Below are 24,958 nucleotides of genomic sequence, written 5' to 3'. Positions count from 1 at the left end.
TCCTAGATTTCTCCTTTTATATATTCTCTCTGTCTGCCAGCCCTGCCTATCCTTTCTCCTGTCATGCTATTGTCCATTCACTTCTGACAGTAACACAGCTTCACAGAGTTAAACAAATGCAGCATAAACAAAATAACACACTTTAAAATAATATTCTACAACAGCTCCTGGTTTCAGAAAGATGTCAATCCATGATAGCAAGGAAGCTGTGATGTGTGAAGTAGAGCCTATTTACATAGTGCATACTGTGAGCCAGGGACTGGATGGTAGCAGATGTGGGCAAGGCCTCTAAAGACCTTCTGCTTGTGACTGATTTCCATACCCCATGTTCTAAGAAAAGTTGCCACCAATTTCAAATAGCACAAATGCTGGAGACTGTTGAAAGCACGAGTCTATAGGGGACATTTTAAATTGCAGCCATAGCATACTGTTTCAAGTCCCTAAAGACAGATGACCAACCTACAATTTAAAATGTATTCAATTCACCTTCAGAAATCCCCACAGTCTTAGCACAATTCAGAACTCCAGAGTCTCATCTGAGACAGCAAGCAAACTTCAATATCCAGGTGAACAGATTACATATACATCTTTCCAAAGGGAGTTACGAGGATTTAGCAAGGAAAGGGTGGTCCAAAGCAGGTTAAAAAACCAGCCGGGAAAATGCCAAACCTGTGAGCAGCATGTCCACCATTCAGAATTTGTGGTGGCATCTTCTGAACTCCAGCAGACTTGGGCAGCTTTGCCATTTGCAATCCCTTGTAGTCTCTTCCTTGAACAAGCTCCTCACAGTGGCTCTAGTTTTTCTTGATGACATCTCATGCTCCTGGCTTCTCCAACACCCCAGCATCTCTACTTTACCTGATGTATCACCTTTCCATCTTCACACACCACCACACCTGAGCTCAGTGGTGGTGGTGTGGTGGTGGTGTGGTGGTGTGGTGGTGTGGTGGTGGTGGTGGTAGTGTGGTGGTGGTGGTGGTAGTGTGGTGGTGTGGCGGTGGAGGTGGTGGTGGTGGTGGAGGAGGAGGTGGTAATGATAATAGTGGTTTTCCTTTAAACCTTGGTTCAAACTCTATAACTCTTTAATTCTATGTGCCTATAAAAAAACCAACAAATACCACATGGATGATGCCAGGTTCCCCCTCTTACCACAAGAGGTAATCCCTGTGCCTGGGTATCTGACCCCTACCTGGCCCTTTTCCAGAAGGGTGTCTGAAGGATCTCTCTTCAGATACTCATATTTTAATGGAAGTCTCTAAGGAGTTTTGAGTTTTTCATTTGTTTTGTTTTGAGGCAGAGTTTCTCTGTGTAGTCCTGGAACTTGTCTTGTAAACCAGGCTGGTCTTGGAACTCAGAGATCCCCACGCCTCTGCCTCCTGAGTGCTGGGATTAAAGGTGTGTCATTGAGTTTCCTTTTTTTTTTTTAAATGGTGGAAACTTTGAAGGGAGGAGCCTTGCCCTTCAGACACCTTTTCTGTTACTCATTGAAAATTGTAAGAGTTTTTTGGTTTTCTTCCCTTCCTTCCCCTTCCCTTCCCCTCCCCTCCCTTCCCTCCCTCTTTCCTTCCCTCTTTCCTTTCTTCTGGCTATGACCTCTGATCTCGAGGCAAACTTTGTTTATTAACATACAAATAAAATATCACCACAGGTGTAGTCTGTGACTAAAGACACACAGGTGTAGTATGTGAATAAGGGCACTGGTGTAGTCTGTGACTAAAGACACACAGGTGTAGTATGTGAATAAGGGCACTGGTGTAGTCTGTGAGTAAGTTTGCACATAATGTAGTTTGTAAGACATGAGGAACACTAATAAAAGCCTTTATCTCAGCCATTTAAAATTCATGTTTTGTAAATTCACACACACACACACATAATCTTTTAAGCCAGGTGTATATGTATACATAAATAACATAGAAAGGCATATGGATTGTGCAGTTATTAAAGGTTTTTTGTTTTGTTTGGGTCTGAAGGTCAGCTTTAGACTTGTTTTTGTCTGGCCTAGTAAAGGCCTGAGTGGTTACATAGGGCATCTCAGTTTGTATTTTAAGTGAGTACGTTAGGCTCGGGTAGGTAATGTTATAACTTGGATGGGCAGCAAGTGCGGTGGTGGTGGTGATAGAGAGATGGCTTGGCTTACAGTCATCATTGTGAGCAAAGGGGTGGGACAGAGGGAGAGGGAGGAGACAGAACACAGGAAATCCTTTGTAGTAGCTCTAAGATGCAGATTGCAAATAGGAGCCCTAAATGGCAAATTAAAGATCAATTCTACTCATTGAGCTGCTGCAAAGACTTTCTGAATCTGGGTTTTAGCCATGCAGAACTTTTTTTTTTTTTTTTAAGATTTATTTTATGTTTATTTTTGTGTTTGTTTTTCTGCATATATGGATATGCACCAAATGTTTTACTGGGCCCAAGGAGCCCTGAAGAAGACATCCTGTCCCCTGGAACTGGAGCTAGAGAGGGTTGTGAGCCACTATTTGAGTGCTGGGAACCAAACCCAGGTCCTCTGCAAGAGCGTCAAGTGCTCTTAACTGCTGAGCCATCCCCCTGCCTCTATTATTATTATTATTATTATTATTATTATTATTATTATTATTATTATATTTACTGTAACCCTTGGTAGGTAAAAATAAGCAGCATTGTGATAATGCTGGTTTTTAATCAGAAAAGAATAAGTGAAAGGTTATTCAGTCTTGGTTGAACACTAAAGGGTCTGTCAGCAAAGGGCTAAAAGGTGCTCTGTGTGTCCTGGGTTGCCTTTGCTAGAGAATGAGTGTGAAAGCATACCGCACCTACAGATGACTGCAGAGTCCACATTTCTTCAGAGAGCTCTGGGTGTTTTGTACACGTTTCCTTGTTAATTCTCAGAACCATCCTGCCCAGATCAGATGTGCTGTAAAGGAGAGTCTGCTTCCTTGGCAACAAGCCACGAGAAGAATTCCTCTTGTCCTTCATCTTCCCTGGTCACCACGCAGCACCGAAAGCATGGGTGGTGGCTGTAGCTCTGGCCAGCGTCCTTCCGCAGGACCAGTTGTATGTAGAAACCCATGTGGCCTTACTTTGGGGGTTGAAGTGTTTCGTAGGAAAGGTGGGAAGCTCGGCTTTTTCTCAGGCTTTCTTGTTTAAAGATTTATTTGTACCTACAACAAAAGAAAAGTCCTTTTTTCTGGGGTGTGATACTCATGAACCTCACAATTGAAATTGGAGTGGACATTGTCTTAGGGTTTTATCACTGTGATAGAAGTCCATGACCAAAAGTAACTTGGGGGAGAAAAGGGATTTATTTCATCTTACAACTTTCTGGTCACACTCCACCACTGAAGAAAGTCAAGGCAGGAGCTGGAGCAGAGGCAGTGGAGCAGTAGTATTGTTTACTGGCTTGTTTCTCCTGGTGCACTCAGCCTGCTTTCTTATACCATCCAGGACCACCTGCCCAAAGGCAGTGTCTTTTTTGGTGAGCTGGACCTGCCTATGCCTACAGTGATCATTAGTCATTAAACTGCCCTACAGACTTGCCTACAGACAGTATGAATGGAGGCATTTCTCAACTGAATTTGTTCCCAGATAACTCTGACTTGAGGCAGGTTTAAAAACAAACAAACAAACACCTATCCTCGACAAAGAGGTAGGGTAGGGAGCCATGCCTGGTTTTAGATTGCCTTGGAGAAAGTCTGTTATATAGCAGGGTCTTTAAGCAGTGATTCAGGGGGCTGCATTCTTCAGGGCCTCCCACCTGGTGCACTAGGTGTATCCAGTAGACCTTTTGGCATATGGGAAAGGGAAAGCCCTCTTTAGCTGACGACCCCATAAGGCATTTTTCCTTCTATTTTACAGTCCTCTTTTCTTTGAAGTTTAGATGAAAAAATATTGACAGGCAGGTTTGACTGGAGCCCACAGCCAGCAGACTTTCTCCATTGTATCCACACTTCCGTTTTACTCTCTTCCAGCATGCATGTTAAAGAGAGAATACTCCCAACACACTTGAAAAATGATGATTTTAAAGTGTTGTTTGTATGTTGAAGTGTAGTTATAATTAGTAGAGTAGCCAGTAAGATAACTATTTGTGGGGCCTGAGATGAAAGCACGTGGAATTAGAAACTGTCCCTTTAAACATCAAGATACTTTTCCCAGAAAGCACTGTCTCTGCAGTTTAGCCTGGCTTGCTAGGTTTTCTCCTCCTCTTCCCTACACATGTTTATCCTTTTGGGTCATCTATTTTCCTTTCAGTTCAATGACAAAATGACATGACTAGAATAGCCTTGTATTGTTCATTGTTTCTTTTTTCCTCCCTAGCCCTTTTCTTCCCTCTTTTAGGAAGCCTGCTTGTGATACTATTGTGTGTTCTGACAAAGGTAGAAGAAGCCCCTTCCACCTGGGAGTTAAGAGGAGACTGATGTGCTAAATGCACTTCACATCAGTGTTCAGAAGCCAGTTAAAGGGAATACTCCATTGCCATGTGTTACCTACTATAAAATCCTTTCAACTGATTGAGAAGCTAAAGGGGGGGGGGGGCGCGTGTTGAATCAGAGGTGTCCTGCACATCTCACAGAACCTGTGGTTGTGTAGTTGAACTCCACATAGTCAGGATTCATGAAAACACTTCAACTGGTACATTGGACCCTGAAAAACTAAGTCAGTGATCCAAGCTGTAGTAGTCAGTAGTATTCACCATAGGTGGCTCTGCTAAAAAATAACATCCTGTCCTCTCTTCTCCAGGTGTGAGCTCAACTGTATGTCACTTTTTCTTTCTTGTTGGTTCTCCAGATAGAGCTCATCCTTAGGTCTGCAGTCTCAGCATTTGAGACAGAAAATTAGAAATTTGACCTACTTATGTAATACGCAAGTTCCCATCAGTAGAATATTAGGGAAGATATAAACCTTTCTTTTTTATTTGCATTTAATGTAACCATTGAAGAAAGATCAAAACAGTAAATCTGCCATGGCAAGGAAAAAAGTATTAACAAATTTTTTGCCTTGTGCATTCATCATCTTAGGTCTTCAGGGAGTTCATTTGATCATTGGAGTTGGGGGGCAAAATGAATATAAAATATTTGACAAAGTTGCAAATTTTTTTCCTAATTGTACCACCTTGCCATGTTATGCCCAATTAAATAAGTACTTCCCACTGAAGTCTATGATGGTATGTCATAGTGGCTGACTCCAGCCAGGATGTGGGTTTTAATAGCTGAGAAGGTAAAGGGAAGTGGTTTATGCTGTATTTTGTATTGGTTATTACTGGCTTGTTTTTCTATTAGTCAGTGTGCCTCAATTGTTTGTGTTAGCGAATGAAATGAGGGACTAAGGCTAGATACGTGGATGACTTGATGCTGGGCATTTGAGTTTAAAAATCACATATGGTATATGGATTTCAGAAAAAGCCAGGGAATACGTCCTTGTTTTTAACTGTGCCCTTAAATGGGAGCAACATTGTCCTGCCCCCAGTTGCATGAGTCTGTGTTATAGCTTAGCATCTGATGTGGCTTGTTGCTGTTTTAGAATGGCATGGGGGAAGGGGTGGATGAAGGAAACACTTGACCCTTGAATTTGAACCTTTCCTGTCCTTGTGCTTTGAGCAAATTCAGTTTGCTTAGGTTCATGAACACACTTAGAGCATTTAAAAAAAAAAATTTATGGTAATTTATTTTATCATAGCTTGCACTCTTACCAAGGAGAAAGAGACCCAAACACCCACTGATTAGCTGTTCTTTTGCTCCACGGGGGTAAGATGCCTGAGCCTACACCATTTCTGAAGGATGTGGAGACATTTACTACCTTACTCCTCCTTTGGTGTTATTGTGTTCTCTAGGTGTTGGCTGGATCTAGGCAGTGCTGTTCAGGTGCTGCTGCTTAGATGTGTGTGCTTGTTAGAAGGCATTGGGACAGGAATGTAGCCTTGTGGCCCCAGCAGGCTCACCAGAATGAGCACTGTAGAACAGCCCCAAAACTGAGGTATAAATCTTCAGTGCCTGGCAATGATACTACCCATTAAGGAGACTCTTTTTTTTTTTCCCTGTCCTACTCGGTTCCTGGCTATACTAATAGAACAGCACATCAAGCAAGGCTGTAAATAAAAGTTATTACCTAATAGGTGGGTGCCGAAGTGGAACGGACGGAGCTGAGGCATGGAGGCCTTATTACTGCTCATCAGCAATTACAAACAGGATAAAATGTGTGGGGCTTGCGCTGATGCAGCGGCAGCTAATAGAGGCTGGGATGACACTGGGCCATGAGAGGATGATGTATGCTGATGGGGTTTTACTGCCTCTTCTTGATGCTTGCTTTCAGGACAAGTTGTGTTATCTGTTTTCCTGCTTGCTCATCCATCTCAAGAGAGACAGTCCCATTGCCTCTCCTGCCAGTGGGTGGGCTGCTCATACTCCTCCTGCCTGCATCTGTGTCTAAAGCATCACCTCATGAGATAAACATCTCTGGAAATACTTCATTGTCATGGCCAACTAACACCGTAATCTTACTGGATTGCTTGCTGTGGTGGTTGGAGCACATCTTCAGAAGCAGATGTTTCTATGGAGTCTAGGGTCAGGTAGGGCTCTATCTGTTAAATAACCACCATGACAGAGTCCTATAGTTGAATCTACAACATGCAGAAGTGATGTTGCTTGCCCCTGGGAATTCAGCCACAAAGAGACAGGTTAAATTCAGAAACAAATACAACTAATTCCAGCTTTAGAGAACAGCTGACAAATAATTTAGGTTTATTTCAAAAAGACCAAAGCTAGAGCGATAGCTCAGTGGTCAATAATAGCTCTGAGTACTTTTGCATAGGACCTGAGTTTAGTTCCCAGTACCCACATTGGGTGGCTCACAGTCGCCTTTGACTCCTCTTTCAGGGGATCACATGCCCTCTTCTGGCCTCTGCAGGCTCCTGCACACATGTGGTACACAGGTATATATGCTCAGGTCTTTGCATGTGTGCACACATACACACATAAAATAAGATAGGTTAAGTGAGGACTGAGAAGGTCATGTCAACCACAAGAGCAAGCATAACATGAGGTAACCTTTAAAGAGGTGACTCTTGCTTGAGAAATTCTTAAATCACAACCCTAGAATCATTAGGCATGATAAAGGGCCACTGGCGTGTGGGGTCAGAGACTAGCAGGAGGATTGTGGTTTGTGTGAGTAGAAAACTTCAGAGTGTCATGTAAATAGCTTGTGCTTGAGAAATTGAGATGATGCAGTGCTGCTCAGCTCTGAGCACTCCCAACCCCAGCATTCAGACTCTGGAGACACGCTGGCATAGAGCACAAAGGAGTGCTTTTGAGAAGGGCGTCCCAGTTTGATCCCAGAAGTCAAGTGTTCTGGTTGTTCAGCTCTTTGTCACAATCAGGAGACTTCTTGCTGCTGGAGAAATTGTAGTTTTGTTGTATAAAATACAGGCTGAAGGGAGACACTGTCACTCTTTTCTTTGATGCGTTAGCTATATAGTAGGTAAAGACACCTGATATATGATAATCTTATTGTCAGAAGCCAGGCAAATGAAGAAGTAATATTAGAGATGGGTCCTTCAGTCTATAGTAAATGCTTTCCCATTGGGCAAATATAGATTTTCCCCTTTCCATACAAAGTAAGATTTGAACCTGAAGACAGATGCTTGTAATCCCGGAATTTGGAAGGTTGAAGCAGGAAGATGAGGGGTTCATAACCAGCCCTCAGCTATATAGAGGCCACCCTGGGTGACCTTGGGGTTTTTTCTTGTTTTTTGTTTTGTTTTGTTTTGTCCAGAGCTGAGGACCGAACCCAGGGCCTTTCGCTTGCTAGGCAAGTGCTCTACCAATGAGCTAAATCCCCAACCCTGGGTTTTTTTTTTTTTTTTTCTGAGACCAGCCTTGGGGTTTTCTTTGCTCACAGTGGCTTGTAGCTGCCAAAGTCAGCTGTAATCTCCATAGCCCACTGAGAACATGTTTAGAACTTTGTTTAAAATTTCTTTGCTGAGGCTGGAGAGATGGTTCATTGATTAAGAGAAGTTGCTGCTCTTCTAGAGACTTGTCAGTGAGCTCACATCTGCCCATAGCTTCCCTTTCTGGCCTCTGTGGACACCTGTAGATAACAGGTGTGAGCGCATGCACGCGCACACACAAAATCCTTTAAAAAATTTCTTGCCTGTTGAATATGTTAATTACATACAATTATTTTATTGAAATAGGTTTATTCTTCATGTTTTTGTTTTTTTTTTTTTTTAAATGCTTTTTCAAATTCCTTCTGAGAAAGAGTCAGAAAATACATTTCGGCTGTATGGTAGTGTCCCTGTCCTGACTCACGTCGTCACCCCGCCCCATCAAGCACTTTGCCGCTGAGCTGTGTCCCTAACTCCTTTTTGACTTTCTATTGTTCAGGTTTTGTTTGTTCTGTTGTGCTTTTGTGTTTTCAGTCCTCGTTTTAAAAGTTAATGTCAGTGTATATATTAATGAAAAGCATTCCTTTCAGGGTTTCACAGGCTTGCTGTGTTTGAAGACAAACATGTCTCTTTCTCAAACTCTGTTTTTTCATGTACACTTGTGTATTTCTCTTTTAGCACAATTTAGGGCCCATAGAAGGTTACTCATTTTTGTGTGGCAAAAATCATGGTTTAAAAGAAGACTTGCATCTAAACCAACAACACGAGGAAACACTTTAGCCAATAAATTTGGTTGTTATGATTAAAAATCAGAAAGTTTAACCTTGGAGACATTTTGTCATGGGGACCTCATACTGTGATTAGTTATCTGAACAGCCAAGTGCCTCTGTGGACTTTGTTAACCAGCCTCCCGCTATATGTGTGTAATTATTTTTGGTACATGCACATACTCTGCTATAAAAGCTTCTTTGGCCTTATGCTCCCTGCCGTTCTGAATTCTCTGTTTCATTACCACTGTTCACCTACAGAGTTTCAGAAAGCCATTCCCAAATAGCAGAACCACAACTTGGAATTTTAAATAAACCACATCTCTATTAACTCTACAGATGGGGGAATTAGTTACCTGTTATGCATTTCCCACATTCATCTGCCCTTTCAGAACTTATTAAAAATGCATACATGTATAAGCTAGAAGTAGGGCATTGAGCTTGGTGTGTCCGTTTCTGTTAATTCAGTGAGGGCAGAGGATGTAACATAATCTTGATGGCCTTTATACCTTGAATGTAGCACATGTTCACTTGATAGAAAGTGTACTGGCAGCTGCTGATTTTTTTTTTTTCCCTAGAAAAAGTTGAACTCTTCTACAAAGATAATGTTATTACATCATAGTTTGAATTATGTATCTAAATATACAAGGTGGCTTTTAAAAGATACATGGTTGGGGAGAGCTTAGTGCACTAGAAGCTGAATCGTAGGTGCATTTGTTTCTAGCCTGGCACAAACTGGAAGGTCTTGTAACTGATTCAGCTCTACATTTCCCCAGGACACCTGTTGATAAATGCATTTGTAGAAGAGTAAAATCTTGGCCGTCCTCATTCCTAGAATAGAAGTTGTAGTAATTGACATAATTAAAAATGGATCCTTATTGGCTTTGGAGGAATACAGACTAGGAGTGACCTTCAAAGTCTGTGACAGATCATAAAGCATACTTAGAGGTAAGAGTAGCCCTCACCAACCTGGAAAGGGATCACCTTCCTGTTGTCAGCTTCAACTGTCTATCACAAGTTTTCCCATCATACCGTAAGTGTGGTCAGTGTTGCTGGGAAGAAGTTCAGAAGGCTCTCTGCCAGTCATCTGCAAGCTTGGTTACTCTGGTATATTATGTGTGGGATATTCTTTTTGAACGTAATTTCAGGCTTACCAGAAAAGTTAGGGGAGTGTGTAAAATTCCCAGGTTCTTCTTATACAGTTAGTTCTTCAGAGTTGATGTTTTTAACCACGTGTTTCTACCTCTGTTTATCTCTACACATACCTATATCCCTTATTGAGTAAGTTGCAGATTCACTATTCTTTCACATAAAATCTTTAATGTGTAATTTCTTTTCTTTTCTTTCTTTCTTTCTTTTTTTTTTTGAGACAGGGTTTCTCTGTAGTTTTGGAGCCTTTCCTGGAACTCGCTTTGGAGACCAGACTGGCCTCAAACTCACAGAGATCCTCCTGGCTCTGCCTCCCAAGTGCTGGGATTAAAGGCATGCACCACCGCCCGGTGTGTATAATTTCTTAAAACCAAGAATTAGTCTTATGTGATTATGATACAATTTTCAGAACTTAAAGTTTAGCTTTAATGTAATACAGAGTAGTTTTAGTACGTTTGTTCGAAGTGTGGACAGCTTGATAAGTCTTTCATCAAAGAAAATTGAGCAGCTGGGCGGTGGTGGCGCATACCTGTTATCCCAGCACTCAGGAGGCAGAGACAGGTGGATCTCTATGAGTTCGAGGCCAACCTGGTCTACAAAGTGAGTTCCACGACAGCCAGGACTGTTTGACAGAGAAACTGTTTTGGGAAAAAATAAATAAATAAAAAGAGTTACATGTTTCAAATATGTGTGGCAAACAGTTTTCATAATAATAATTTTTATTAATTCTTCACCTCTTAATTTTCTAGCAGCTTATTTTATGAATGGGGTTATTTCTCTCTCCTTTACAGACTATTGTTTTATTTATTTATTTGTTTATTTTTTATTTATTTTTTTGAGACAGAATTTATTGTGTAGCCTGGCTATCCTGGAACTCACTATCCAGTAGTCTAGGCTGGCCTCAAACTCCCAGAGATCCACCTGCCTCTGCCTCCTGAGTGCTGGGATTAAAGGCTTTTGCCACCATTGTCTGGCAGTTTTTGTTGTTGTTTTTTTTTTTTTGGTTTGTTTGTTTTAAGGTTTTTCTCCACTTGGTACCCTTGGTAGAGCCCATGATTGATGCAGTCACAAGTATGGAATGCCTGCTGCTCTGGCTCTGATTGAGAAAAGGCTACAGTGTTCTTTCTAGGCACAGGAGAGAAAAGTGAAGTTAGGTTCAGCATAACCTCACTTCAGAAGTTGTTGAAATGTGGCACCTAGGTTGTTTATTCATAGGCTTAAGGATTTTCCCTAACACTAATGAGTCAAAGGCTAGCTTTTGGGTAGAAGAAGCTAAGTGATAGGTTGGAAGAGCAACTGAATTAAGCTCAGTGCTAAATTGGAAACAGAAATAGTTTAAAAGCAAATGATCTGTTTAATTTTAGCAGCCACTCAGTCATGCATTCTAGCTGATTTTCTTTAACCAGCAAAATAAAAATGTTCAAACATTTTCCCTTTCATTAAACCTGTAGCACGCATCCCCTAGATGCCAGTTTCTCAGGACAGGATTGCCATCATGAGGAACCTGCCTTTACAGAAGTCAACTCTTCTCTTCCTTCATTATTGCTGTGTTGAGCACCAATGTAGCCAGCAGTGTAGCTGATGCTGTACCTTACCTGGAAGCTTACATTGTAAGTCAAATCGGTAAAACAGTTGAAGATTTAAAAAGCCCTCCAAGGAAGGGTAAAATGGATGGTTTAAATGAAAGTGTGTGTCTGTGACTTTAGAATAACTCTTGAAACTTGGAGTAGCATCTCATTTATCTTCACCCATTTCCCTTCCCTGCTCCTATAGTCAGTGTTTCTGCGTAAAAGATGGGTTGTCAATCTTTTTGACAAAAACAAAACAAAACAAAAAACCAGCTTAGGCTCACACCTGGGCAAGTCATTGATGCTTTGGAGACCAAGATACTGGAGTATAATCTTCTGAAGAAACCTGATTCTGTCTCTGCCTTCTAACCCTCTTCAGATATTAGGCAGGAGCGGGAGGAAGTTGCTGTAGTTACCAGAGTTACCCACTGTCTCAAACAGTTACAAGACTCAAGAGGCCTACGTGAAAACCTCCAGATTAATGGGGTTGGAGCATAGAAGATTTACTTCACATTTTTAGGAAGCTTAGCCCTTAAATTTGTGTTTTGAGAAACTAAATGCAAACAGTATTACCCACCCTGTACATAATTCCATGAAAATAACTGTGGCTGTATCTATTCTGTGAATACATAAAGATATAAATCTTACTGTTTTGGTAGTATTGAAGAAGGTTGTACAGCAGAAATTCAAGATGATTGTTTTCATGAATTCAAATCTTTGGATTTTCATTCTCACCTCTGATTTGTAGTCAAGAGATAACAGTTAGAAGGCATGTGGCTGGCGTGTAGTGATTTTTTTTCCTGGGGTTTCCTTCCTCTTTCCTTCTCTCTTCTTCCCTTCCCCTCCTCCATCAACTTCCTGAATTCTGGGGTTCTAAATTTGGGCTTCCATGCCCAGATCTCTTGAGTTTATCTTTAAATTTTTTTTTTAAAAAAATAATTCTATGTATGGATATTTCGTCTGCATATAGGTTTGTGTACCACATACATGCCTGGTGCCCGAGGAGACTGGAAAATGGTGTTGGATCCCCAGGAAGTGTAGTTACAGACAGTTGTGAGCCACTGTTGGGTACTGGGAATCAAACCTGGGTTTTCTGGAAGAGCAGCCAGTGCTCATGTCTGCTGGGCCATCTCCCCTCCCCTTCTTCCCTCCCCTCCCCCTCTTTTCCTTCCTTCTTTTCTTCCTTCCTTTGTAACCCAGGTTTGTCTCAGACTCACTATATAGCTGAGGCTGACCTTGAATTCCTAACCCTACGACCTCTATCTCCTGAACGTTAAGATTACAAATATGATTACCATACCTGGTTTATACAGTGCTGGGAATCAAACCCAGAGCTTTGTGTATGCTAGGCAAACACTCTGCTGAACTATGTCCCTAGCTCCTTGAGTTTCTCCGTTTTTCTTTTCTCTCTTTGTCTCCTTATTCTGTGGTTTGCTCTACTGTGCTGATAGTTGTAAAAATCAGTGCTTTATAACACTGAACTCTTAAGTTAGCCAAGGAGGTCATAAGAAGAAAAGCTTGTAGATTGAAGGCTGTTGAGCAGTCTGAATAAGAAGTGGAGGGTCTATGGGGATATAGTTCAGTTGGGCTGGCATGAATGGTTTTGCTAATGCAGATGCCAAACTCAGGAAGTGATGCCAGGCCCCAGAAGAGGACTGCTGTGTTTATTGCTGGCCTCACAGACTCTCCTGACTACCTACCTCTTGGGATTTAGCACCTGGTCATGCCCTCTTTGTAAATAGAAGAGGCACTTCACAGACCAAGGTGGTGGTGGTGACATACAGGCCTCAGAAGTTCATGGATTTATGGACTACTGGCGTGTGCGTGCGTGCGTCCGTGCGTGTGTGTTTATAAGGCTATTTGGCATATAAGCTGGAAGAGCCTGTCAGGGAGTTGAAGCACCTTGACTTGACTTGTGGGGAGCCATGGAAAGCTGAGGTGACTTGGTTTGCCTTTCCTGTTTGTTAAAATAGAGTTTCAAATGAAGTTACCTAACTTGGTTCTGAGCTGTTTATACCATCCTACAAGTAGTCAGTAAAGATTGAGTGTGGATTTTTTCCCACAGTAACATGACAGTGATTGAATTCTAATATTAAGCCCAAGATGTGACAGATAGTACAAGTTAACATGTCAAGAAAGAAAGACGGGGTGGGGGGGGGGGTGGGGGGGTGATTTTATTATAAGTTAAATTACTATAATTGCAGAAATTCAGAGCGTTATTAGCAGGTATGGGAAGAACAGAGTCATACATCGTGTAAATCATACTCTAAAAGAGCCGTGGACAGAGTGGCTGGACAGACAGCTCTCCCAGAGAAATTGATGATGGTTGTGGTCAGGCTCTGAGACAATGAGAGAAGCTTGTCTTCATTCCCACGCTGGGGCCAGAGTTTGTCCCTCCCTTGTTCTCGGGACCACTGGGCCTTTATATGTGTAGAGAGGAGGGGGAGCTCGATCCTGTAGTGTTGCTCTGCGCAAGAGCGGAGGTAGAGTCTTCATGGCTAGCAGGACCACAGAATGGTTAAGGGACAGGCTCCTCCGGCTCAGAATCCTGCACTACAGAGAGTTCCAGCCGAGAACTGGGAAGTTCCTTTACCCTGTGTCTTGGTGTCCCCATCTGTGAGATTCAGGAAATAATAATACCTACCTCATAGCCTTGCAGAAAATAAATTAGTTAACCTATGTGAAATATATGTACTTTATGTTAGCATTTGATTGCTGTTATTGCAGAAGCTCAACAAAAGGAGTCTCTTCATTTATATGTCTGCCTACTTTGTTGAATGGTTTTAAAAATCATTGAAAGAGACAGAAATGGGTGAATCTCTGTAACTTCTCAAGGCCAGCCTGGTCTACGTAGCAAGTTCCAGGCCAGCTAGGGCTATACAGTGTGACCCTGTCTCCAAACAAAACTAAAATATTACATTGGGCAGAAGGTTACATGTTATATGATTCTGTTCATATATACATGTGTATACATCTGGAAGCATTCTTGAAATAACGAAAGTATAGAAACAGATGACAGATAAGTGATAATAAGACAGCAAACAAGGGTTTGGAAGTTGATGTGATTCTGAAAGAGCAGTCTTAAACCTGGCGGAGTAATGCATGCCTATGATCTGAGCACTTGGCTTTGAGGTCGTTTTAGGCAACAGAGAAATTCCATAAGAAAATAACAAGCAGCATGAAGGATTCTGTGGCTATAGAAATGCTGTATGTCTGAAAATATCTCTATCAGTTGCCTGGCTGGGGAAAGTGGGTGAAGAAAGAGTACATGACATTTTGTTGTTGTTGTTTCTTCTAACTGTGTAACAAGTTCTAAGATTATTGATAGAGAAAAATTGGTGATGAAGGCCTGTGTGGACAGATCAATATGTTAAACATCACAGAAGGAAAACTGAGCTGACCACTGATACTGAATGAGATGTGTTGAACTCCCAGGATGGGGTGAGGGTGGAATTAAACTAGGTGGTGTCATTCAAAGGGAAAAAATAACCAACATTTTTCATTTTCATGTCAAACTTACCATATCAAACATACAAACAAGCAAAACCCCTCAGATGTGCTCTTCAAGTGCCTTTTTTCACACTCTGTGAAATGGTTCACTTAGATCTTATGATAAAGAGAAGGCTGGGGAGTGATTGCTCACTATGGACGTAGTACATTAGGTGGGCATAATAGAGATGGCCAGGGTGACACATGGGAACCAAAGCCACCTTCCTTTTTGATTACATTGAAGGTTGAGCTCAGGTGATACTCTTTTCTGATATTTCCTTTCTTCCCTTAATCAACTCCCCTCACTCTTTTTTTTTTTTCTTCACTGAGTTGAGGACCGAACCCAGGGCCTTGCACTTGCTAAGCAAGCGCTCTACCACTGAGCTAAATCCCCAACCCCTCTCTTCACTCTTAAGTATAGGATTTCTACTTTTTGTGTTCTTAGCACTCTGTTCATATGTCAATAACCACTTACTAGGCCATGGATGGATGGATGGATGGATGGATGGATGGTGCTTAATGTCAGTTTGCACAGAGTAGTCATTAATCTAGAAGCCTGATCAGTTACATAGCTCAGATAAACTGAGGATGTTACTAAATGAGATTGTGATTATTGAGAATAAACTTGGTTATGCTTTTCATTTATGTTTTTAATATAAGTATTTTCTTAGTTTTTTAAAAAAATAATAACTTAGCCGGGCGGTGGTGACGCATACCTTTAATCCCAATACTTGGGAGGCAGAGGCAAGTGGATCTCTGGGTTCGAGGCTAGCCTGGTCTAGAGTTCCAGGACAGCCAAGGCTACACAAATTACCCCTGTCTTGAAAGCCCCCCCCCCCCCAAAAGCAACTTGAGCTGTTTAACAATGAATGCATGTTTAATGGCTGTTATGAACAGTATCACATGGTAGCTCAGGAGGGAAAGGCAGCCTTCCACAAGCCAAGTGAAAGGGGATACTTAGAAGAGTGATTTACATTAGTCACAGAGAATATAATCAGATTGAAGGAGTGATGAGTAAGTAGTACTAGAAGTTAGGTCACCTCATAAATGCTGTTAAACATCCACTCCTTGACAAGGTGTAGATGACCTGACCCCCATGTTCAGTGTGTGTCAGGCACTTTGGAGGCAGAGGACTCCTCCCTCCACAAACTCCAGAGGACCTGGGCAAATTACAGGGTACCTCCCCTTTGTGTGCTCTATGTGGGCTTGTTGAGTGCCTGCTGAATTTTTTTTCATTTTGGTTTTGAATATGAATTAGAGGAGAAGTGTGCAATTAATTTCCTTTCTTAAAAGTTAAATGATAGTATCCTATGTAGGTTCATAAATTTGGGACATGGCACATTCCACAGGAAAACTAGCAAAGACATTTGAAAAGTTCATGTACTGCTTCTGTAAAAAATGTCTTTTAGTCAAGAGAAGTCTTTACAGTATGGAGGGCAGCCTAGTGATAGGGTACTTTCTAGCATGCTTTGGGTTTCATGGTGGTGTTAATAATAAAGCATTTGTGTAGAAGCACCTTTCACAGTGCTGCCATGTGGACAGTTAGATGAGAGCATTTACCCCTGGAAGATTTCTGTTGTGGTTTGCTTTTTGAGCATCCTGGGAGTGGAGACCCTCAAAGTTTGATGCATTCTCAAGAGTCTGATGGTGCTATACCACTCAGTTTCCCCATCTTCTACTATCAGCCAGGGGAAGAAGCAGAGGTGTGTACTCAGATCATAGAGTGTGCAAGAGGATGAGCCCACCCTGTGTACCTAAGAGCATAGAAGAAATCGCCAGAGAAAATAGGGTGAAGTAAGGAGTGAGATTGGAAGGTGGGTGGGGTTTGTGGCTAAAAATTGTGCTGTCTAGCAGGTTGTGAACAGTTGACTATTAAGTGGTTATGATCTAGAACTGGTATCTAACTGAATGTAAGCTGAATTCATCTCTAAAGAAATGAAAGCATTCTTTACAAGATTTTAGTCATCAACCTCTAGAATCTTATTCTCTCTCTGTGCAATGTTTTATTTTGTTGTTTGTTTGTTTATTGAACTTGTTACTCTGAAATTATTCTAAGGTCATTAGAAATATAACAGAGGAAGGGGAAATCCCATTTGAACCAAGTGCAAAAAATAATTTTTTAAATGGGTAATGAGGGAGTTCACGGTCTTGAAGTTTTTGTGATGCACAGAGCAAAATGTCAGGAGAAGGTGAATCTAATCCCTCTACATGCTCCAAAAGCAAAGCATCGGAAGAAACCTGTAAAAAAGGCCTTTTTCAAGTCTCTTTTATCAGTGTTCCAGGGAGGGTGGTGGTTTTCGTGGACAGAGGTTTTAGCAGCTTAAGCTCCTTTAAATGGTAGAAGGAGAGACAGCAGTGATGTGTGAGGGTTCATTAATTATTGCTCTTTCTGATGTTTGCACAGGCTGTTGGGATCATAAATGTCAATCTGTCAAGAGACTGTGATAGGTTCTAAAAAAACTGATTGAGTACCTCAAAAGCTGCCACAGAGCCTGAGATTAACCGGGCTCCTCTCTTAGAGGTGTGAAAGGCGTGGGCGGAGGGGTTGGAGACTGTTTTCTTTGTTGCACTTTGGGGCTCTGGCTCTGGGGTTCTGTGTTGAGGGCTGGCTGGAGCAGAGGGTGAGAGTCTGCCTGAGACGTCAGCAGGCCACAGCTACTGTTAGCAGCCTGGGGTGGGCGTGGGCTGCAGCTGCACAGTGCCAGGAGAGTAAGAGAGCCGGGCTGCAATTTTGACAGGCCTGACACAGTTCATTTGGAGATTTTCAGGAGAGAACATGAGTAATAAAGACAAGAACAGTGACAGCAGGGAACAAACGTACATCTCTGTCGGAGACAAAACAGTTTGAGAAGCAGCAGCCCTGTTGCCGTCAGGCTTCCGCTGTAAATGTATTCCTGAGTTGAGAGACTCGGTGCTAGTTACTGTCTGTACTTGGCTAGCAAAGTCCAATTAGAGGAATTTCTCTCTGTAGACATTTGTTTTTTAAAAACACTGTACTTGTTTCCTCTGTCACATGTTGAGCAGTGGTTGCCTTCAGACCAAGAAATTGGACACAGGCAAAATAGGTGAAATTTTCCTTAGAAGATTTCACGCGGTGTCTTTGTCATTGTTAAACACTGGCTGAGAAAGAGGGGACTAAAGTGCTGAGAGTTGTGAGCCTGGCATGGGAGTGCAGCAGCCTGTGTGGGTATACCCAGCCTAGAGTAGTTCTCAAGAGGAAACACTCGGGGTGTGGGGAGGGAAATGTGCTTTGTTGGCGCTTTATGAAGGACCTTAATTAGAAGTCACTCCTGACTCCTGGGGTGGGACCGTGTCTAGCTTGCCACTGCAGCTCCTCCTGCTGCTAATGAGCATGCTCCTTTCTAGGACGTGTTTCTTCTGACAGTTAGAGCTGAGTGTGAGAGTTATTTCTGTTCACCTTGCTCGCCACATTTAACCCTTACTGCCCAAGTTCAGCATATGCAAATAGAGTAATTAGATAGTTTCTGCCATTGTTCCCCAAACTGAAAATGCTTCAAGTTAGAGGGACTGAAACTTAGAAGCAGGTGGCAGATAATCACAGTTGACTCCAGGTGAACAGTAGATGGGTCTTTGAATGTTAGCTCGTGTTTTGGTCTTTTCTGGTAGTCTTTTTCTAACTTGACTTAAAATTTATAATTGAATAGTTGAATTATTTAGTTCAGTATTATGTAATTAGAATCCCTACACTAGACATCTGTTTCTCTTATTTAGGCAGCTCACCCCAGGCACAAGGTTTCATTAACTAATTAGCAAAGGAGATGTAAAATTCGTCCATAGGCCTGATGCTGAGCCTGTAGACTCCTGTTTATTTCATTAGCTTCTAATTAAAACACCAAGTTGACCTGTGAGAAAATGTCAGAAAATGACTTGCTTCACTAAGAAGTGGCATACAACTCATCCACCTGGATGGCAGCATGCCGCAGACAGTTTGGATGGGTAACTTCCTTCTACTTCTCCTTGCATTAGGGAACATTAGAGGACACTAGGGTTTCTTTCCAGTTAATGTAGACCATCAGTGAGGGCAGAGGAAGTCATTGTACCCCAGGGCTTCAACACTGTGGATCCCTTAGTGTCTGGGAAGAGTGCAGAGATTCTAAGAAGACACAGTCTGCTGGGCAGTTCATCTAGTGCTTCTCAACCTGTGTGTCACATCCCTTTCTTAGGGGTTGCATATCAGATGTCCTGAATATCAGATATCTGCATTGCAATTGCTAATAGCAAAGTTAGTTATGAAGTAGCAACGAAATAATTTTATGGTTGGGGATCATCACAACATGAGGAACTGTATTAAAGGGTTGTAACATTAGGGAGGTTGAGAACCACTGGTGTAGAGTCACATAAGACTGCTGCTCACAGCACAGCTTGTACACATGTTTGGTTGTAAACTGATGCAGATGCTGGGGCCCTCAGAAGAACAACTAGTTCTTTAGGATGGACGGTGTATTGTAGCAGAAACTGTTGGCAGCACCACAGGCCTCCCTTTGACCTGTTGTTCCAAGAATACCTTCTTTCTATTGCCTACAAGAACATTAACTTCTCAGTGTTTAGAGTGGTCAGAGGGACCGTGGAGATTTGTTCCCTAGAGTTATTGTTGATATTGTCTGATGCCTGGACCGTCCTAACTTTAGGGACCCCATCAAACCAAAGCAAGTGTCAGCGAAGACACCTAGCAGTAAGACCGTGCAGACGGGAAATTTGGTTCCTAGTCACAGCAGCATGCCAAGCAAAGGCTTTTCTTTACATCCCCTCCCTGATGCCAGTATATGCCATAGGACTTTCCCCTTGCTCTATTGACATCTGAAATTAAAGTCTCCTCTAGCAATGAAAGACTGTGCTCCACAGAAGATGGCGCACTTAACCATTTGGGCCAGACTCCTCAAAAGAGCTTGAGTTCCAGCTCTGTGCATGTCCCGGCATATGAACCTGCCAGAGGTGTGGGTGAAAGACCCATGAGCTGAGGGTCATTTTCATGTGATAAGTACATTGGCATCATGTATACCTTTTGTGTTTAGCTTGCTTGCTGACTCATTCATTCATTCATCCACTAATGGGGAAGGTCTCACTATGTGACTCAGCTTCATTTATTTACTTATTTACTTGTTTATTTATTTATGGGCAGGATCTCGCTATGTAGCCCTTCTAGCCTGGAAGTTGCTGTGTAGACCCTGATGGCCTTGAATGTCCAGAGATCTGTTTGCCTTTACTTCTCAAGTGCTGAGACGAAAACTGTGGTGTGTCACCATACTAAGCTTTTTGTTGTTTTTGTTTTTTAAGTTTTCAGGCTGGAGAGAGGGTTCAAAGGTAAATAGCTCTTCCTTCTCTTGCAGAGAACTGGAGTGTAGTTTCTCACCAGCTGGTTTACAACTACCTGTCTGTAACTCTAGTTTCAAGGATTCTGAAACCCTCTTCTGACCTCAGAGAGCTTCCACATATATGTAGTATGGGCGACACACACACACTTTCCCGTCCTCTCCTCCTCCAAATAAATTTTAAAATATAGAAATTTTCAGCTTCCATATTGTATCAATCACAGATTAAGAGACACTTCTTAAAAAGATACTTCGAATAGGACAAGCAGTACAGGTTTTTGTTAGGTATCTAAATAGGGTTGTTATCACAAATAGTGCCATTTTTGTGGAAAAAGACCCCCAGGAGAGCAGTGTGGCTCATGCGAGGTGAATTCTCTTGGCTGGCTGCTTTGTAATGATTTACATTTAGATTGTTGCTTTTTGCTCTTGTGGAGCAAAAGGAGGGGGCTGGCCTGTATGGCAGCCTTAGTAGCCGTACTAACTGGGTCTGGACAGCTTTGTTCAGCAGAGCTGGAAAATAGGCTGCAGTTGCTTTCAGTTGTTTTCATTGGAGGGCTTATTTAGTTGGTCTGTGTTGGGGAAATGTCATACAGGACTGGAAGAACTGAATGAGATGAGCAGTGAAGCTTATACTTGTGAAGAGTGATGCCGTGCGTGTGCACGCTGATGTCCTGGGTGGCAGGGACTGGAGCTGTGGACACACTGCCCTTCTGCTGCTATTGGAGCCAGTAAAGCTCAGCCTCCATTGCACACCGAGCAGGTTGGGGAAAGGCACAGAGATAGCCTGTGCCAACATGTCCTCGGGCCACAGCTTCCCAGAAAGCCCTTCAAGGAGAACACATGGACTGCCAGGAGAGGATTCGCTCACTCAACCAGTGCTTAGTGTAGCAATGGGAGGCTATTAGTCAATAAGCAGGGGAATGTGTCCCCTTAACCCCAACAGGGCTAAGGGATATGTGGTTTCCATTCCTTTGACCGACATCCAGCAGGCAAGTCTCTTGGTCTCCATCTGTTGCAGAAGGGAGGGCAAGTGGAACAGCTCACATCCTGCTCATAGGGCAAGACAGTCTCCAAGGGACACCCCCAGCAATGATCTCCCTCCCCAGCCAGGCCCTGACTTTCACAGTTGTACCACTTCCCACCCAGTCTCTTTATCGTTTGAAAACTCCAGTGGATGGGACTGTTATCAAAGATTGTCTCAGAGCTGCCTCACAGACACAGCCAGAGTGTGCCCTACTAACCCCTGGTTATCTAGTCAGATTAACAAGACTAACCGTCACAGGAGGAGTAGAAGGCAGGCCAAGAGAGGACCAGGGTAGTGTGATTCATGTGTGATAATCCAGGAATCAGACTTAGTTGAAGTTTGCCTGTGGAGCGAAGACTAAAGGGTTCCATGTAGCCCTGGGGGGGACACTGTTGTGCAGAGAGAACTGAAAGGAAAGAGACAGTCTGAAGGTGAGGGTGGGTGGTGCACAGGGAGAAAGCAGCTCAAGACACAGTGGCAAAGAGAGCTTGGAAGAGCAGATTGTGCAGGACCTTTTGAGATTGTTGATAAGTGTGACTGGAGTTTTCTCCAGTGTCCACTTGTCTCCTGCAGCCGCTCAGACCCAATTAAACACACAGAGACTTATATTGCTTATGAACTGTATGGCTGTGGCAGGCTTCTTGCTAACTGTTCTTATATCTTAAATTAAACCATTTCTATTAATCTATAAGTTGCCATGTGGCTTGTGGCTTACCGGTACTTTTACATCTTGGTTCTTCTGTGTCTGGTTGGCAACTCTTGACTCAGCCTTCCTGTTCCTAGAATTTTCTTCTCTGCTTATCCCAAGTATATTATACTTCCTGCCTGGCTACTGGCCAATCAGCATTGTATTTATCAGTCATTCAGAGCAGCACATTCATAGCATACAGAGCAATATCCACAGCAGATAAGCACTTAGACCTCTTCTTTGGGGGAAGGTTGGTAGTGGTTTGAAGCAAGGAGGTGGTCAGGGAAGGGTCCAGGGGTTCCTGATGATCTAGGCTTGGTGCAGTGGCTGCTTTAGACCACAGCAAGTAAATCTATAGGTGAGAGCTGGTGACAGAACAGAACTACCCTGGAGCTTTAGCCAGAGATGCCTTCCTTCCCAGGAAGCAGTGTAGCCATTGCTCAGGATGTAGGAGCCCTGTGTGTGAGCAGTGGCCGGGTCCCTTCCCTGGGTGTACTGCTCACTGGAATAAGCATGTACCTCAGAGCAAATTCTGACCAGCCAGCCTGAGCCGAGGACGGGAGTTGATGTAAACCTGGCTGCATTGTAGATACTTTCTGAGGTAATGTGAAGATAAAAGTGTTGGTTATCATACCTTCCTACAGCTGTCACAGGTCTACGGTGCTGAATCCATCCGCCACAGCCACGCCCTCCCCCAGTGCAGGCAGGGACAGTGCTTGGGAACAAGCAGAGCTCGTGCCAAGTAGGGCTTTACCTGTGTTAGAACCTGGCTAGTGTGCTTAGAAGTTCACTAGAACTGGTTATCACTCACCCATCTGGGAGTGCAGAATCCTATAAGCCCTGGGATCGAAACAAGCACAGCAAGTATAGTGTGCAATTTTTGTTTTATTTTGTTTTTTTGGAAGAGTTAACAGTCTTGGAGCTGGAGAGATGACTCAGTGGTTAAAAGTGTTGTATGCTGCTCTTGCAGAGGACTTGGATTCAATTCCCAATCACCTGTAACTCCATCTCCAGGGAATCTGACACCCTCTTCTGACCTTCGTGAGCACCCATACTCTTGTGTCTCCCACCTCCATGTTTAAAATAAAATCTTTACTGTTGTTTTGAAACAGGGTTTCTCTATGTGGCCCTGATTGTCTTGGAACTTGCTTTGTAGACTAGGCCCTGAGTACTGGGATTAAAGACATGTGCCACCCCTCCTTGTCCCCCTCCCTACCCAGTTTAAAATAAAATCTCCAAAAAAAGAAAAAAATTACAGGGATATAATTCAGTTAATAGTGTTTGTCTGGCCTTGGATTTGTCTCCCAGCTCTGCATAAACTTACATGTCTCTATCTTTACCTTTGGGATGCAGGACTAAGAGGATTGAAGTCCAAGGTCGTCTCCTGATACAGAGGTTCTCAGTCTGTGGGTGACAACTCCTTACTCCTTTGACCTCCCACCACAGGGGTCGCATAGCAGATGTCCTGCATAGAGGACTTTACATTGTGATTCATAACAGTAGCGGAAATGCAGTTAAGAGGTAGCAGTGAGATAATGTTGGTGGTTGGGGGTCACCACAACATGAGGAACTATTAAAGCGTTGCAGCATTAGGAAGGTTGGAAACCACTGCTCTAATACATAGCAGATTTTTGGCCAGCTTGGGCTGGAGACTCTGTCTTTAGAACAAAAACAAAGTACTCAAGAATAGGTAAATAGCCAGCCCAGATGAGCACTGGAGTTTGGTGAGGTAGGGGTGCTGTAAAGCGGGACCCATCTCTATCTGGAATGCTCTCCTTGTGAAAACATCTAGTTCCAGAAATCTGACATAGAGATGCTTTTTTAAAAAAGAGATTTATTTATTTATTGTGTATATGGTGTTTTGCCTGCATATATACTTGCGCACCAGAAGAGGGCACCAGATCTCATTACAGATGGTTGTGAGCCACCATGTGGTTTCTGGGAATTGAACTCAGGACCTCTGGAAGAGCAGTCAGTGCTCTTGACCGCTGAGCTCAGGCTGGCTTGTCAGGAGTCAGCTCTGAAGTATGTGCGTGTCCCAGTGTTGCTCACACTGGTCTAGCTCCTGGTCAGGAGCAGTCCCAGGCCAGATGTGTGCTTGGCACTACTCTAGACAGTACTGTGTAGTCAGGCACTAACCCTCCTCCCCAAATGTGGTGTTTTGGTCAGATTCACAGTCTGAGAACGAGGCTTCACCTGTGAAACGGCCGAGACTACTAGAGAGCACTGAGCGACCTGAGGAGAGCAGCCGGTCGAAGCAGAAGAGTCGGCGTAGGTGCTTCCAGTGCCAGACCAAGCTGGAGCTGGTCCAGCAGGAACTGGGATCCTGTCGCTGTGGTGAGCACCTTTCTGATCCCATGCTGTCTCAGACAAGACTGTCTCCCTCCTCTCCATTCTGCTTCCTTCTCATTGGCGACTTTAGAAGTTAACAGACTAGCAAGAGTCTGCTATGTGCCATAAAACTGAGAGACTGAACCCACCTTGGATGAGCGTTTAGTAACAGATGCTTTGTCCCCACCCCTTTTCAACTATGTTCTGATGAGGAGTCTTCCTTTTGGAACCCTCACTGATTGATCGGGGAGTTAACACCTTGAAGCAGCTGGAAGGTCCCCTCCTCCTTCGTCCTCCAGCACAGTGCCGCCTCTTAAGGCTCTGCACATGGATGCAGTTTTTAAGCTCTGTCTTGCACACTGAAACAAAACATAGGCAAATGCGGCTTTTCTTCTTGACTACGTAGATCATGCCACAAAGGTAGAATTGTAGCTGGATTATTGTAGGCTCACTTACAGTTTTCCTGTCCCCATTTTTATTTCCTGTTTTTGAAACATGCTATGAGAAGAACTGATCTGAGGAACAGAGGTGTCGTCTGGAGACTCTGAGCGTGATTTGAGCCTCTCAGAACTCTTCATCTTCTATTCCCGGAAATGGATGGGCTTTACCATCCCCTTCACTTTTGGCTATCCTCTATTATGGTTGCTGGCACGAGGGGATGAGCAGTTCCTTGTGTCGTTGTACAGTTGGACTTTGGTGGCATTGTCTGTCTTCTGTGCTGTGGAAATGGGGAAACAGGGGGATGGACTGGCTTCTC

The 24,958-nt window shown here is 43.1% G+C and overlaps 1 protein-coding gene across 2 annotated transcripts in view; it reads left to right on the top strand.

Moving 5' to 3' along the window:
- Positions 1-24,958, top strand: part of Zfand3 (zinc finger AN1-type containing 3) — a 234,702-nt gene that overhangs the window by 186,765 nt on the left and 22,979 nt on the right. For both annotated transcript variants that reach the window (XM_036167965.1, XM_036167964.1), the window contains one exon: positions 24,040-24,207. In XM_036167965.1, coding sequence (XP_036023858.1) covers positions 24,040-24,207 — 168 coding nt within the window. The remainder of the gene's footprint in view (positions 1-24,039; positions 24,208-24,958) is intronic.

This window comes from Onychomys torridus, chromosome 18 (genome assembly GCF_903995425.1).
Source record: "Onychomys torridus chromosome 18, mOncTor1.1, whole genome shotgun sequence".
In the NCBI taxonomy this organism is placed as follows: domain Eukaryota; kingdom Metazoa; phylum Chordata; class Mammalia; order Rodentia; family Cricetidae; genus Onychomys; species Onychomys torridus.
The sequence above is the reverse complement of the archived record's forward strand: the minus strand, read 5'-3'. Positions and strand labels throughout refer to the sequence as shown.